Source organism: Squalius cephalus (genome assembly GCF_949319135.1).
Source record: "Squalius cephalus genome assembly, chromosome: 2".
Taxonomy (NCBI): Eukaryota; Metazoa; Chordata; class Actinopteri; order Cypriniformes; family Leuciscidae; genus Squalius; species Squalius cephalus.
In genome coordinates, this window is record NC_137123.1 from 8,332,974 (window position 1) to 8,348,910 (window position 15,937).

The 15,937-nt window shown below is 37.0% G+C and overlaps 1 protein-coding gene across 1 annotated transcript; it reads left to right on the forward strand.

The window, feature by feature from the left end:
• Window positions 1–7,442: 7,442 nt before the first annotated feature.
• On the forward strand, window positions 7,443–15,934 carry LOC307144610 (B-cell receptor CD22-like). Its single transcript, XM_079847128.1, has 9 exons — window positions 7,443–7,489; window positions 7,772–7,826; window positions 10,342–10,692; window positions 10,791–11,039; window positions 14,183–14,425; window positions 14,513–14,603; window positions 14,745–14,790; window positions 15,088–15,338; window positions 15,577–15,934. The coding sequence occupies exons 2-9, from the start codon at window positions 7,781–7,783 to the stop codon at window positions 15,632–15,634; spliced, it is 1,335 nt and encodes a 444-aa protein (XP_079703254.1). The 5' UTR covers window positions 7,443–7,489; window positions 7,772–7,780; the 3' UTR covers window positions 15,635–15,934.
• The last annotated feature ends 3 nt before the right edge of the window (window positions 15,935–15,937 follow it).

Genomic DNA, 15,937 nt, shown 5'->3' on the forward strand with positions numbered 1-15,937 from the left:
TGGATTGCGGTAAGGCCCCGGGAATTGATGGTCTACCAATTGAGTTTTATAAAACGTTTTGGTCAGTGCTGAGGTGTGACTTGCTGTCTGTGCTCAATGTGTGACCATTATAACACAGCACTGAAATTAAAATGCGGTAAACTTTTAAAAACACATCTGTAGACTTCCTGTTTTTTTTTTTTTTTTTTTTTTTTGTCTCTCATTCCACTGACTTGTCTCTCATGTTTTGTGTGAATGGCCCTGTCTAACTACACTATTAACATGTTGTGTCTGGAAGATTTACCTGTTTTTCTGTGAGGTCTTCAGCTTTAGCACCTCTTCGTTTTCTCCTGATTTAACAGACATTAAACTTGTAAGCTGCATTTTAAAGATTCATTACTAATCACATTACATGAGGCATTTCCACCTGCACTAGTCTGAAAGTGAATTACATTCATACACTCACTGTAATTGAGAATGATTTTAACCCTCTGATGGTTTATGGGGTCTTTTGGGACCCCAAATGACTTTTGCTCAAATTAAAAAAAATGTTCCCTTTGTCCAAATGGTATGAAACCTTCTACGGCTCTCAACACTTTCTAGATCTACAAAAAAAAAAATAAAGTGGAATGATATCTGTTTTTATGTTAGCGTGACAAAAATTGTGACACTCGTGGTCTTCGGGGTCTCTGGAGACCCCGCAATCAAAATAGACAAAATTCATCATCAAAATCAGAAACAACGCAGAACACATCGACAGAAATGGCACAAATAAAGTGGCACACTTCCACCAATGCAAAAAACATCCACAATGCTAAATTATATTGCTCACAACACGTGTGTATACACACACACACACACACATATAGAGGAATACATTTTTGAGACTATAAAAACTGTTCTCTTATCATTTGTAAAATAAAATCATCCAAAATGCAATACCACCACAAAAATAAATTGGTGACACTGACACAATTTATGTACACACGCACACACACACACACACACACACACACACACACACACACACACACACACACACACACACATTTGTAAGGCTATAATTTGTCAAATAAAATCATCCAAAATGCAGAACCAACACAAATATAAAGTGGTCACACTGACATCGACAATGTGTACTCACACACACACACACACACACACACATACACACACACACACAGACACACACACACACACACACACACACACACACACACACACACACATTTGTAAGGCTATAATTTGTCAAATAAAATCATCCAAAATGCAGAACCAACACAAATATAAAGTGGTGACACTGACACCGACAATGTGTACTCGCACACTCTCTCTCACACACACGCACGCACACACACACACACACACACACACAGGAACATTTGTAAGGCTATAATTTGTCAAATAAAATCATCCAAAATGCAGTACCACCACAAAAATAAATTGGTGACACTGACACATTGAAAATGTAAACACACACACACACACACATACACACACACACGCAATTGTGTGTGTCTAGAATCTAGAATTAGATTAAAAATAAATGATTGAAATAAATGATAAAATCTTAAGACTCCAACATTTCTCTTTATAACATTTTGTTCAGGTTTGATTCTAATCATAATGTAACATTATTGAAAAACTGGGGGGTTTTTTGGTACAAAAAAATGCTAAACTTTGACAAAAATATTTTATTTTTGTTATAATTGTGATTTTATAATATTTAGATATGAATCCAACTGAATCCAACTTGTGAAAAGATATCTTTCAGGTAGTCTAATAGCAAATAGCATATACTGGAGCTCTATAGCCATCTAGTGGTTAAAATTATTATTTTTTATTTTAAAACTGCATTTTCCAAAAAATGGGCAAAAATGTTACATTAAACCATTTAAAATCATCCATGTTATCCCCATGAATGAAAGTTAGAAATCTGGGTCTTTTATAAAGTGAATTTTACATCAAATGCTGTTTTTTTGTAAAAAGGCTATTTAAATATTTATTTATTAATTTATTTATAGAAATTTAAAAAATATCATAAATTCTCCAAAAACTGCACAAATGTTGAGTAAAAACATTAACAAACAGATTAAAATTACATTTGTAAAAAAAAACAACTATTATCTTGTTACAAAATTAAATGTTATTTTCTGGGGTCTCTAGAGACCCCAAAACCCAGAGTGTAGACATAAATAAAGACCATCAGAGGGTTAATCAAACTTACATTATAAACAGAATGATGATGATGACGATGAAGAATCCTAAGCATGCCACTCTGCCCGGAGGGTTGCTACCTTTGAGCTGCAGGAGGGCAGTCATTATCCTGTTACCCAAAACAGGTGATTTAAAAGAAATAAAGAACTGCCGCCCTGTTTCACTTTTGTGCTCTGATCTAATAACATGTTTGTCCAGCCAATTCACCTGTGCAGTCCTGAACCCGCATCTCAGAACTGTTTCTATGGAAATCTGAGCTTCTAACAGCAACTACAGTGACATGATTACCAATTTGGACCTTTTATTTAAAAGGCAGGACTTCCTTTACTAGAGCCGCCATATGTGAAAAAGGCCTCAAGCGTTACTCTGACAGGACTGATTTCCTCTTCCTCTTGGGTGTGACGTCCCTCAGTGTCTCTCCATCGCTTATGAAGGTCACGTGATCACACTGTGATGCTGAAGTCTCACTTACTAAAGAGGAAACGGTATTTTTAGAGACGTGATGCAGTCAAGAAGAACAAGGCCGCTGAAAAAAAAAAAATGCTTTGAAGTTCTCATGATAAAAACATTAAGATGAATCAATTCTGTTTCTGTTTTAAGTTCTTTGTTTATTTAACTTCCAGATTGGTATTAATGAATCAGTAAACTGGAGGTTTATCAAGTGCACAGTTGGCGATGCTGGAGATGAAATGTGTGTTTTGACGTCACTGCTACTGCAATACCTTCCAGTGTTTTACAAGCTAGGATAGTTGGTCTGCGTATGCAAATTAAAGTAAAGTTATTAAAGCAATTATTTTCTCTGTTTCCTAAGAACATGTTACTTGTCATTACTATCTGTATGCAACTGATTAAATATAGATATTCCCAAGTTTGAAAACATTGTTACATGAGCATCTTTATGGACTGATGTAAAGTTGCTCTCAGTTTAATGTTTATGCCTTAGTCTAATGTTGTCTGTTAAAACTCTTCCTCTGCTCGATCTGCACTAGTTGAGCTGTCATAAGCTCATGTTAAAATATAATGTGTTAATCACGTGTCATTCAGAGTGTGAAAACGCCTATACTGGTTTCATCCTGCTCATTTGTAGTGCTGTCACTGGTCACAGGTGTTGGTGAAACGGGTAAGAGCTTGATTTTACAACTGTTCTGTTAAATATCTTAAGTGTGGGGGATTTATTGGAGATTGGTTGGGGCTAGTTGTCACAGGGCTGTCTCAGTAACTATATGGTTTAAAATCAAAAGTCCAATAGCACAATGTTTTCTCTAGCAGTGTTTTGTATTTTGGTGACAAATATGGGGCGCCGTTTGTAAAGCGTTCATAGACAAACACCTTAAAACTTTAATATTTTAACAACAAGTAACTGTACAATACAGGCTGACTATATAATGAAAGCTGCTGTCAATCAAAGGGGACGGGGAAAGGCTTTAGACAGTTCCGTACTCAAGCAGTGTAAAAATGATGGTTGCTGTAATTTTCTTGCATAAATAAAAGTATTTCATTGATTTCTGCTTGACTTTAAGCTAAGAACTAGAGCATATTTCTCTTTTAGTTCTCTGTTCAATCTCAAAATAGATGGTGCTCAATTTAAGAAAAGGAAGATGAGGTCACTGATGCTACATTAGGTAACCCACACACTTGTACATGTGCATGCACAGCTATAGTCAAGATACAGGGGTTTATGTTGAGCTAGTGTCTTCATCTGTAGGTCCAAGAATAGGCTGAGGCTAGTGCTATTATTAGTTTAAAATAAACCAAAAACAAACACGTGTTCTCTGAGCTTACAGACATTTCTCAGTAGATCAAAGTATCATAAAGTCTGCTCTGGAACAGACACAGCGCACGAGTCCTCAGCCCACTCTCTCTCAGAATCTCCCAGTTTCCCAGTGGCTTTTATCCGGTCTCTCCATGCCAATTACTGCAACAAGACACAGATGTTTATCATTATGCACTTACTTACTCACCGCTCGTCTCCAGTCTCTTGCCTTGTCCAAATACCCACACTTGTGGTCTTGGCCACTTGAGAGCGCGTGTACGCGACAGAAAGTAAGTGCCTAATACTGTCCCATGACTTAAAAATGTCAAAGTGCAGTGCCCTTAATGCACACTAAACCCACACTATCTCGAATACCACTTCGGAGTATTCAAGGCTAAGCGTATCCCATCATGCATTATGTTCGGGAACTCATGTGCCCCAAAATCGCGAGATGTCGAGGAAAACATTCCACTGTAATTTAAATTAATTAGAGACAAATAATTTGGTAGTAAAAACATAAAGTGTTGCACATTTTATTGGTGCAAAGATGAGTATGGTATGTGTAGGCCTATTTTGTACAACATTTGCAACTGTTTTTATCACTTAATTACACTCTAAAAGGTTTAATATGATTTACTCAATTTCTTTGGTGAAACATTTTTACACAAAAAAAATCTATGTAATATGAAATCAATGAAATATACTGTATGAATTGAATAAATGCAAGTAAAAAAATTAAGTAAATCTGAGTAACTGCATCTGGTACATTAACAAATAAAACTGAGTAGAAATAATTTAACATTTAAACATTTAAAAAAACAATATTTATGAGTAATATTAACTGTTTTTATTTATGAGTAATATTAACTTTTTATTTCCTCTAAACCTTTGTAAATAGTATTCCATACAACCACCAGTAGACATGACATTGGCCTTTATTGTCGATGAGTACAGCAATACAGCATATTTTACAGTGTTTTAACAATATTGCCTATATTTAAACTCATTTAACAAACATTTTAGAAGTAAAAAGTGAACATTTAAACATTCAGGTAGCCTAATTCAAGTGTAATCAACCAGTAGGTTATCCAGTTTCCACCGGATCAGCGCTGGTTCTCGTGCCGGAGACGGACTCGCGCTCTGCGGGTGAACTTCAAACTTCAGACCGCAGTCCTGCGTTTCACTCACAGCCGAAAGATACTGCGAGCGACTGACTCCATAACCTGCCAATAAACAAACAGTGCGCAGTTCTGAGGACATTTTAGCATCCAAATTAATTATATTCGTTATCATTAGGAATGAAGTTGTGTGTTTATACAAAGCGTTTCAATCACGCGTAAAGACAGGCACGACTCTCCTTTAGGTGTCACATCACACCTCTGTATGTTGTTTTCCATTAAATAAAATGATTTAAAGCACAGTAATGATTTTATAGATAAAATAAAACATACACAAACCTGAATTTCACAGAGGAAATGCACCAATGGTGGGGGAGGGGTGCAGTGTTTTAATTGAGTAAACTTACTCAATTTATTAAAAGTGTGTTAAATATACTAATAATATTGATTTGAATTAAGTAATATTTTTGTTTCTTGAAACAGATCAGTTTAATTCTGCATCCTCAAATATTTTGATCGAAATTTCACAAATATATTAAGTGTATTATAAATAAATAATTGGTTAGTCAAATGCTAAATTTGTGTTTTCTTTTAGTTACATAGCGACTACTGAACAGACATGTAGAAGTTTATTTTAAAATGCAAAGTATTAAAAGTATAATAAATAAAAGCTCTGTAAACACTCTGTAAACACTTGGGCCAAATAGAGGAAATACGTCATGCAAGTAGACAAGTGGTCAAGTGCAAAGTTCGCAAGTGTGGGTATTTGGACAAGGCAGATCTCTCCCACTGTAGACTTCACTGAACCACGGCCCGACACATATATCATATATTTGATCTCAATGAGACCAAAACGACAAGACATTAGGAGGAGGAGAAGGTTCTCATGACTGTCGACTTGAACATCGACTCCCACTACCTGTTCTCACACTACATACTAGATAGATATTGTGTGTGTGTGTGTGTGTGTGTGTGTTTATAGAGTTACACTTCCCTAATGCACATGGATAAACCAAGCGGCAACCTCTCCGTCTCTCTCTTGAAACCAACACGGAAGTGAGTTAAACTGCAATTCGTTGACTGGCCGCTTGAGGCTGGTGTCAAAAGTGAGTCAAATCTGTATCTCCCCCATGTTAAAATGGCAAATTTTACAGCAGAAAAAAACGTCTTTACAGCCTGGTGTCTGTATGTGGCTTTTGGTCGATACAGCTAATTGTGCCCTTCATGACAACTGTGAGGGTTTTTTTATAACTCATCCGTATAGAATTATATTAAGCCTTAAAATTTCTGCATAATTAAGGGTGTCCACTTTTGAGTGACAGGTGGATTCCTGCTGCTGTGGTCATTAGTCATCATTAGCCGTTTGTCTGCTGTCTGTTAGCCATCACGTTACCTCAGCTCATTGCCTGACTGTAAAAATAAATAAATCCGGGAGTGACGCGCTGCCAAGATGGCGACGGTCGGCCACGCCCACTTTAGGCTTCAAAAACGGTCTTCAGAAACCTACGGGTGACGTCACGGACAGTACGTCCATATTTTTTTACAGTCTATGGGATAAACACAAACACAGTGTCAGAAGTATGATCTGAAAAACAGCTCCCTCTTCAGGACAGTGGAGGTAAAGTCTGGCCATCCTCAATGTTACACCATCCATCCACCATATTGGTGCCTGATTCTTTTATATAAGGGAATTAAATTACATGTTACTGCCCCATCCATCCATCCATCCATCCATCCATCCATCCATCCATCCATATATTCATCCATCCACCATTCATCCACAAATTAATCAATCCATCGATCCAATAATCAATCTCTTCTTTCTTTCTTTCTTTCTTTCTTTCTTTCTTTCTTTCTTTCTTTCTTTCTTTCTTTCTTTCTTTCTTTCTTTCACCCACACAATTATCAACCCATCCATCCATCCATTCATTCATCCATCATATTGTTTCCTGATTATATTATAAGGGAAGGCAATGGCATGTTCCTCCCTCAGACAGGTGTAAATACTGAACATGCATGTAAACACACACAGTTTGATCTTATTTTGTAAACACTGTCTTTAAAAATGAAGAACTACTTGTCTTAAAGAAAGAAGATCACTTTTCAGGAAGCTGAAAAACACCATCTAATCATGTTGACAGGAGGTTTCCCTTCACACTGAAAGTTTCATTTGATATTTGTAATGTAAGCTCTATAGTCATGCTTTTAGATATTCTTTAACCAATCCTTTAGAGAGAGTGTTTTATCTTCTTCTATTTGCAAGTGGTTTCATTCGGGTTGTTCCTGTCTCGGCGTGGGGAAGGTTGCTTAGACTTTAAAAAGAGGAAGGAAAAAAACTGTAAAATAGCAGAAGAAAGTTTTCAGCTTGCATTCGCACTTCACTCTCCTGGAGTCTGTTTACAGCGGCTGAAACTACAAAACGGTAAGAGATTCACTTGTTCAGTAATTAATATTGTCTAACTAATTAATCTCCTCACAAGAAAATTGAAGTGAGAAACATTTTCTTTCATAATAACCTCAGTTAGATGACTCATGTGTTCCTAACGTTATCTTTAAATGAGTTTCATCCGTGGAAATCTACTAACAGTGAAGATTGTAAAGTATTTGTATCATTTTTGCAGCGTTCATAATGCAATAAACGGCTGTTATTATAGTTTTGATGAAATGAAAGATGACATATTGAACTGTTGTGTAAATTATTTAGTTTCCTGTGATGTCACTGCTAACTCTTGCTCTGGTGTTTCTGCTCCTGATTCCAGGTGAGTCTCTCCTGTAAATGGTGTACGAGTTCATTACTAACTAAGAGTAAAAGGTTTTGGCTAGTTAACATGGATCAGTTAGCACTGCTGGTGCCCCAGGAAACATAGCACTGGTAACATATCTACTATAATGGAGGGACATTTCTGTGATTTATTTGTTGCTTGTAAAGAAAATGGTATTATTCACACTGTTAGACCTTACCGTAATTGTGCAGTTCTTTACTGTAAAAATGCACTAAAACTCGAGTTAACTAATTTCACTTGCAGAAACCGACTGCCTTAAATTGACCAACTGTCATTTAAATGTATTAACTAAAATGTATAATGCATTAATAACGTGAGCAAAGTATTACTGTGAACTTCATTCATTTGAAACCACAACAAAACTTTTGTAAATAAAGAGATTTCCACTGGACCAGCAACTACACAGTCACCGCCTGTTAAATAAAGCAACATGCAGCAAATCATCAATGTTTGTAGATCTTCTCCTGGACTGAAGCACAGGCTCTACTCTTCTGCACAACGGTGACCCAAAAAATACATTTTACAGTAAACTACTGGCAACAGTGTTGCCAGTATATACCTGTTTTATAACTTACAGTTTATTACTGTTAAAATACATTTTGTGGGTGTGACTTTTTATCTTACACTGTTAACCCTTTCAACCCCACAGGGAAATCCACACTACAAAGAGTAAAAGTAACATTGAGACAGTGTTGCAGTGAGATAATTAAGGGAATGTGTAAGTGATTGTTGAGCATTAGTGATGAACACCTGCTGTTAGAACAGAAAATAGAGAAACACAAGACCTACAACTGACTTCCAGCCATTACACATTATTACACTTATTATTAACCAGTATGACTTTATTTCTGTCATACATCTACAGAAGTTGTTATTGAGATGTTTAATTGAAAATGTTTGGTTTGAAGTTACCATTATAGAGATCAGTGCTTGCTTTAGTTGGGATGCTGATGCTAAAACATTAGTTTTTCTTTTGCTGCTTGAGCTGTGTTGTTGCAAGTCACACTTGTGCACACCCACAGTTTATGAATGATTGCGGTTATAATGATTATGATGACAAAATCACCATATTGCCTCTTCATTCACTAAGATATTCATTCTCACTCATTCAGAGTTAAATCCTCAATCAAAAGTATTACATTAGCACCACTGTGAAACCACAACAATAAATTACAATGATTCATTTTTTTTTAACACATCATGCATAACCAGAGAAACAGAGCTACACTGTCTTTTAGAAACACAGAGATATCACAATTTAGCACATGAATCTCAACAACGGTGGCAATATATATTTTTTTATTCATGCAGCAGTGCATGCTGGGAGTTTTATATTATCCTGGAACCCAGCATGCATTGCGACATGAAACTTTTGATTGTCACCATTGTTGAGATTCATGTGCTGATTGTTGATGTCTGTGTGTGTCTGAGTCAAGCAGGAGTGCAAAATGTTTTAATGCACTATATGATTATGATATTCTTCATAAGACCTTATTATAGTATTGATTTTATGTTGTAGATTTACAGATATATGCTAAATATGAAATACCCATAAATTCAAAGAATAAATACAGAAAAGATCAGAGAATCAGACATGTCCAGGATGATTGTGACATTATCACAAAAGCCAAAAACACATGATCATCTTCCTCTTGGCTCTTTCTTGCCATAACAAATGTGTTTTATAAACTCACTGTTACAGCAGACAGAGAGAGATGAATGATAAGAAGTCAAGGGACAAGTGACCAACTAAAGCAAATACTGATCTCCATCATGGTGACAACAAACTTTATTATTAACTAAATCTCTGTTAATTCTCAACAAGAACTTTTGTACATGTATGAAAGAAATAATCGTAAACTGGTTTGTAAACTGGTTTCACACTCAGTGTTCCTGGAAGTCAGTTGTAGTTTTTGTGTTTCTCTTTTTTCTGTTCTTGTTTCTCTGTCCTTCAGTGATTCTGCTTATCAGGTGTTCATCAGTGTCTCAATTCACTCACTTCTTTACATTCACTCTGTCAAGGGGACTATATTAGTGAACTAATGTAGGGAATAGTGAATGAGGGTATAGGGTGTGAATGTGAAAACAGCCTCTCAGTGTCGACTTTGAGCAATGTTAATTCACAGTATATTCCTGTAGGCTAGTTTTGTTTTCTACGGTATATTACTGTTTTAATGGAAAATGGTATGATATTGTCAGAATTTGGCCTTTTTTTACAGCAAGGGTTAACAGTGCAGGTTATGCTGATATTATGCTGAAATAAACTGCTAACATTTAGAGCATAACATGTTTCATGGTTAGTGTTCAATGTTCTGCTTCCTGCATTTCATCACCTTCTGTCTGATGGCTGTAGGTTTTACACAGATCACACCATAAGTGTTATTCTTTATTTATTAACACTAGTTTTGTAAAATCGTTTAACTCATAGATGGGCATGTGTGCTTCTATTGTTGTTTCCTATCCTTGTTGCCTTGTGAATTCTGTGTTTCAGGAGTTTCTAGTGTTGATTGGAGTGTGAGTTACAGTCCTTCACACATCTGTGCACTAAAGGACTCAACAGTGAAAATGAGATGCACTTATAAATACCCTACTGGATATCAGATCAAGAAAGTGTTCTGGACCAAAACAAAAGATAAAAAGAAAGATGAAGAGTTTCCAGATCTGTCTGAGGACCCTGAATACAGTCAGAGGCTTCAGTATCTGGGAGATAAACAGCAGAACTGCAACATCAGACTGAGTCATGTGACACTGAAGGATTCACGCATATACTATTTCAGATTCATCACTTATAAATCTGATGGAAAATGGATTGGTGCTCCAGGAGTGACTCTTACTGTCACAGGTGACTTTGATGAAGTTTATCTCTTCTTCTGTGCATTATGTTGAATAATAATCAGTGTATGACAGCAGCACTAGATATAATGTGTGTGTTGTGTTCAGATCTTCAGGTGGAGTCTCCTAAGAGAGTGACAGAGGGAGATTCAGTCACTCTGAGATGTAAAAGCAGCTGCGCTCTGACTGACAGAGCAACATTCATCTGGTACAGAAACTCACAGCCATTAACTGAGAGAAGAGACAGAAACAATGAACTCCTGCTGCAGTCAGTCAGAAGAGAGGATTCAGGCAGATATAGCTGTGCTGTAGACGGACACACTCACATCTCTCCTGCTGTTCAGCTCAATGTCATGTGTGAGTATGTTCTTTAAAGTTTTCTTTCCAAAGCCAGTAGAGTTCACTCATCCCTCCTTTTCTTTAAAAATGATAGTAATTGGGGCTAATATTTAAAACATTTAAATGCTCACTGTTTCAATAGTACAGTCACAAAACATGAACAATATATGTGATTTTAACATTTTATGTTATATTCAGTTATATTCAATTTTACACACCATTGTCATGACAACGCCACACCATAAACACAACACACTAAAACAGCTGTTCAAATAATGGTTTAAACACATTTAAAGCTCAAATAATGCACATATTTGAACAAAATACTGATTGTACATGCTTTTATGAAATAATAAGATTCACATTCACATTTATGCCTTTAAATCCTCCAAAATTAGCCCCATTCACTTCTATTGTAAGTACCTCAACATTTTCTCTTTTTTAAAGCTACACTGTGTAAGATTTTCTCCCATCTAGTGGTGAAAATATATATGACTACCAACTGAATATTACTTTCCAGCCCCTCCCATTCCTGAGGGAGTTTTAACTTCTACGGTGGCTGTATTATTTACAAGGTAAACAATCCTTTTTCATCATTGACTTGAGGAGAAGTATCCTAGACGTCGTTCTAGCGTTATGCACAACCATGCTATAGTTAGCCAATCAACAATAAAACTTTGAATTTACACAAATAGGCTGAATTACCTGTCGAGAAGAAAGCAGGCAACTTTTTAAAATCCTTGCTCCTCATGAGCTCTTTCCATCTTGGAAATATTCCACTCCAATATTGACTTTGGTCTTGTTGATTTGCCTGTCACGTTGTCGTTTTAATTCTCTCTTTCGCTTCCTTGGCGACTCTGTTACATGTCTTTAAAAATAGGCGTGATCCTCCATCTTCAACCTCAGGCTGCCGACAATTGCGATAGTCGTGAGTAATCTCCCCCTCGCATTCGTCATTCGAGTGTAAAAGTGCGAAAGGCAAAGCTTGAATTTCCAGATATGTCCCTCTTTGGCTAATGTATTTTCAAGATGGAGGCGCACCACGGCTGCCGTCATTCGAGCGACTCGCTCGTATGTATTCTGAATGGCAGATTCTACACTTACGAGAATACTTGATTAGTTGGTGGAAGAAATTACACATGAATGAGCACATATCATTTTGAAAGAACAAAGTTGCTAAGAATCAACTTTAAAAAAAAATACACAGTGTAGCTTTAAAGAAAACAAAACAAAAAATACAATACTTTTGTTGTGTAATCAGTATTATGCAACAAATGTTTGAAAAAAAAAAATCTGTTGCATAATACAGTCAGAGCTGTAACTAATTACATGTATTTATACCAAGCATATCTTATTCAAATTAATATAATATATTACTGTTAGGGTTATGTTTATGTATGTAGGGTGTGGTGATGGCGCAGTGGATAAGACACACGCCTTTGGTGTGAGAGACCCGGGTTCGAATCCACTGTGAGACACCAATGTGTCCCTGAGCAAGACACTTAACCCCTAGTTGCTCCAGAGGCGTGCGACCTCTGACATGTATAGCAATTGTAAGTCGCTTTGGATAAAAGCGTCAGCTAAATGAATAAATGTAAATGTAAATGTATGTTTAGTTTTGTTTTTTTTTTTTTTTTTTTTTTGGTTCTGATCCTGTTTATATGAGTTCCCTGTAATTGTTAGTTTCCATATTTGTTAATTAGTCAAACACCTGTTCTCTGTTCTGTTGATTATCCTCCCTTGTGTATATTTAATCCTTCAGTTCATTCAGTTCTTTTTCTGGTATTGTCTATGTTTTAATGTAGATGTGTTCTCCTGAGTTTATCCCTGGCTAATATATATATATATATATATATATATATATATATATTAGGGCTGGAGCCTATCCCAGTTTCTTAAGCCAGAAGCAAAGCTCCCTGGACAGATGGCCAGTCCATCACAGGGCTCTCACACACACAATCACACACACACAGGCAATTTTTGACTGTCCAATGCAACTAACCTGCATGTCTTTGGACTGTGTGTGACCCCTCCACCCGGGTCCTACTCGCCCCGCTCTGTGCGGGCCTCGAACCCTAGTCTCCTGCGTGAGAGTCAGGCGCTCTAACAAGAAGGCTAAAGACTGCAGCTTCTAGCGTCTGCCGCTAGAGCGCCTATTGAGATCAGAGGAGTGAGGTTTACTCACAGCGACTACTAGCTGGCCTCTGTTACATGTGGTGTGGGGGAAACCGTAGTACCCCGGAAGAAACCCACGCTGACACGGGAGAACATGCAAACTGAAAGGACTCCTGCTGTGAGGCAACAGAGCTGACCAATGAGCCCCTGTGCCGCCCGGATTCATAAGGACTGTTTATTTCTCTGAATCTCCTGTGTCGTGCACTTACTTGTGATGAACGCCATCCTCGGTACCATCCTCTGCAGACTTCCACAGTTGGTTAAACCGGCTCATTTGGGTCTTTTTGAGTAGGACATGCTACTTTGGCTCGTGTGTTTTGCATCATTAACCTGGAACTAAAGTTTGATTCAGTTTGATTAATGAACCGGCTCGACTGGTTACTTCCTATCGGCTCAAAAGAACAATTCGTTCAAGAACCGAACATCACTAGCACTTTCTACAGCCACACCTAACAATTATGTTACTAACTACAATTTTTGTCATGTAATTTGGAATCAGTAACCGACTATAGTTTGTAAGTAATCTATCCAGCACTGATTTACTGACTATCACACACACAGAAAAAAGGTGTTTTTTGTTTTGTTTTGGATATTTCTTAATAAGTGACATGACCTTTTGACTCACGGATTCATGGATTCATGTTGTTTATGCTAAATTCTGCCCCTACTATCTGTATGTAAGAACAGAAATAGAAGTGCTCAGAAATAGAAGGTGGGGCGAGTGACGGGTGATACTATATGTTTCTCCTGTACTGTATATCCTCCAGTGAATCCTGTGATCTCCATCAGTCAAGTCCAAGTCCATCAATAAATATGGAGATAAATACTCCGCTGTGACTTTAAACGTCATGTGTGAGTTTATGATAAAACATAAGATGCAAATTTTCTGTTTTGATAAATTCAGTCCATATTAGTTATTTAAAACATATGTAATACAATTTAATAATAATAATAATAATAATAATAATAATAATAATTGTTATTAGACCCTCCCAGGAGCGTCTCAGTGTCCATCAGTCCATCTGGTGTAATAGTGGAGGGAGATTCAGTGACTCTGAACTGCATCAGTGACTCAAACCCTCCTGCTCTGAACTTCAGCTGGTTTAAGGAGAATGAAACCTCAGCTGTTGGATCTGGACAGAGTTTCAGTGCACTACAGAGTGGACGCTTCTACTGTCAGGCTCACAATCAACATGGATCTCAGAGATCAGACGCTGTCACTGTCACAGGTGAAGCTTTTATTTTATAAAGGGTTCAAGACAGTTATAGTATGTGGCTTTGAGACTTTATCTGAACTCAAAATTTCCATCTCTCAGTACATCGTGGTCATGGCTGGCTCGTCTGGTTGGGGATCACAGCATTTTTAGGATTCTTCATCGTCATCATCATCATCATTCTGTTTATAATGTAAGTTACATCATTCTCAATTACAGTGAGTGTATGAATGTAATTCACTTTCAGACTAGTGCAGGTGGAAATGCCTCATGTAATGTGAGTAGTAATGAATCTTTAAAATTCAGCTTACAAGTTTAATGTCTGTTAAATCAGGAGAAAACGAAGAGGTGCTAAAGCTGAAGACCTCACTGAAAAACAGGTAAATCTTCCAGACACAACATGTGAATAATCTAGTTAGACAGGGCCATTCACACAAAACGTGAGAGACAAGTCAGTGGAACGAGAGACAAAAAACCCCAGAAAGTCAAGAGATGTGTTTTTAAAAGTTTACGCATTTTAATTTCACTGCCGTGTTTATAACGGTCACACATGTCGGTCTAGCACGAGCTTACATAGAAAAACAATGGAAAATTAGTGCACTGAGGTGGAAAAAACGTGTTCTGTGTGAACAGCCTTTAAATATGAATGATAAATATATCATTTTCTTCCACTTCAGGACAATCTGTACTCTACCGTAACAGAGAGAGACGTTCATGTTTCTGAATCAGCCGATTGTGATGACGCTCAGTACGCCAGTGTTACTTCCAGCAAACCCAGAAGAGACCGAAATGCTCCTGAATGCAGAGATACTGAGGAGATCCAGTACGCAACTGTCCAACATCACAGAAAGACCAAGACGAAGAGAGCAGAGGATAACGAAAGCCACTACGACAATATCAGGATTCGTCAGCCTGATTCTGTCCTGAGGTGAGAAGAACGAGCTTAAAGAGACAGTTCACGCAAAAATAAAACATTTGCCATCAACTCACCCTCATGTTACTTTTGTGTTGATGAAAGGAGAATTTATAGTTCTTTAAATCTGGACGTTTTTTCTTAATAACGTTGTGTCCCACTAATGTTTCAGAAACATCTGAATTGTTTAATGACTTTTATCATCATGTATTCTGATATATAACATGATTGTTGTTTTATTTGATGTTTTTAGGCTATCAAATGTGCAGACTGTGGAAGAGGCGTCTGTGATCTACAGCCGTGTCAAATGAGTAAATGAGACCATCATGAAGACAAAGGCCAAAACAATTAAACAATATTCTAAAAGTAGGGCTGTCAATTTAGCGTGCTAATTCACTCAGTTATTTATTATTCGTTAAATCAAGTGAATACAGTGTCTGTGATCTTTTTCTCATTACAAGAGCATGAATACAAAGGAAAGAACCAAAGAACCAACAACACGTGTTTGTGATGTCACTGCATGGTAATTTGTTTGTTAAAGTCATTTGAACGTTTGACTTCATGTGTTTTCTGTAAGCAAATAAAAAGGCTGTATCAGTTTTACCAAATTCAAG

What these genes read in the sequence shown, in the direction of transcription:
- LOC307144610 (XM_079847128.1), top strand. Translation starts at nt 7,781, where the DNA reads ATGTCACTGCTAACTCTTGCTCTGGTGTTTCTGCTCCTGATTCCAG. An exon ending in GTTTCTGCTCCTGATTCCAG is followed by an intron (nt 7,827 to 10,341) that starts GTGAGTCTCTCC and finishes TCTGTGTTTCAG; the next exon opens with GAGTTTCTAGTGTTGATTGG. An exon ending in AAGACCTCACTGAAAAACAG is followed by an intron (nt 14,791 to 15,087) that starts GTAAATCTTCCA and finishes CTTCCACTTCAG; the next exon opens with GACAATCTGTACTCTACCGT.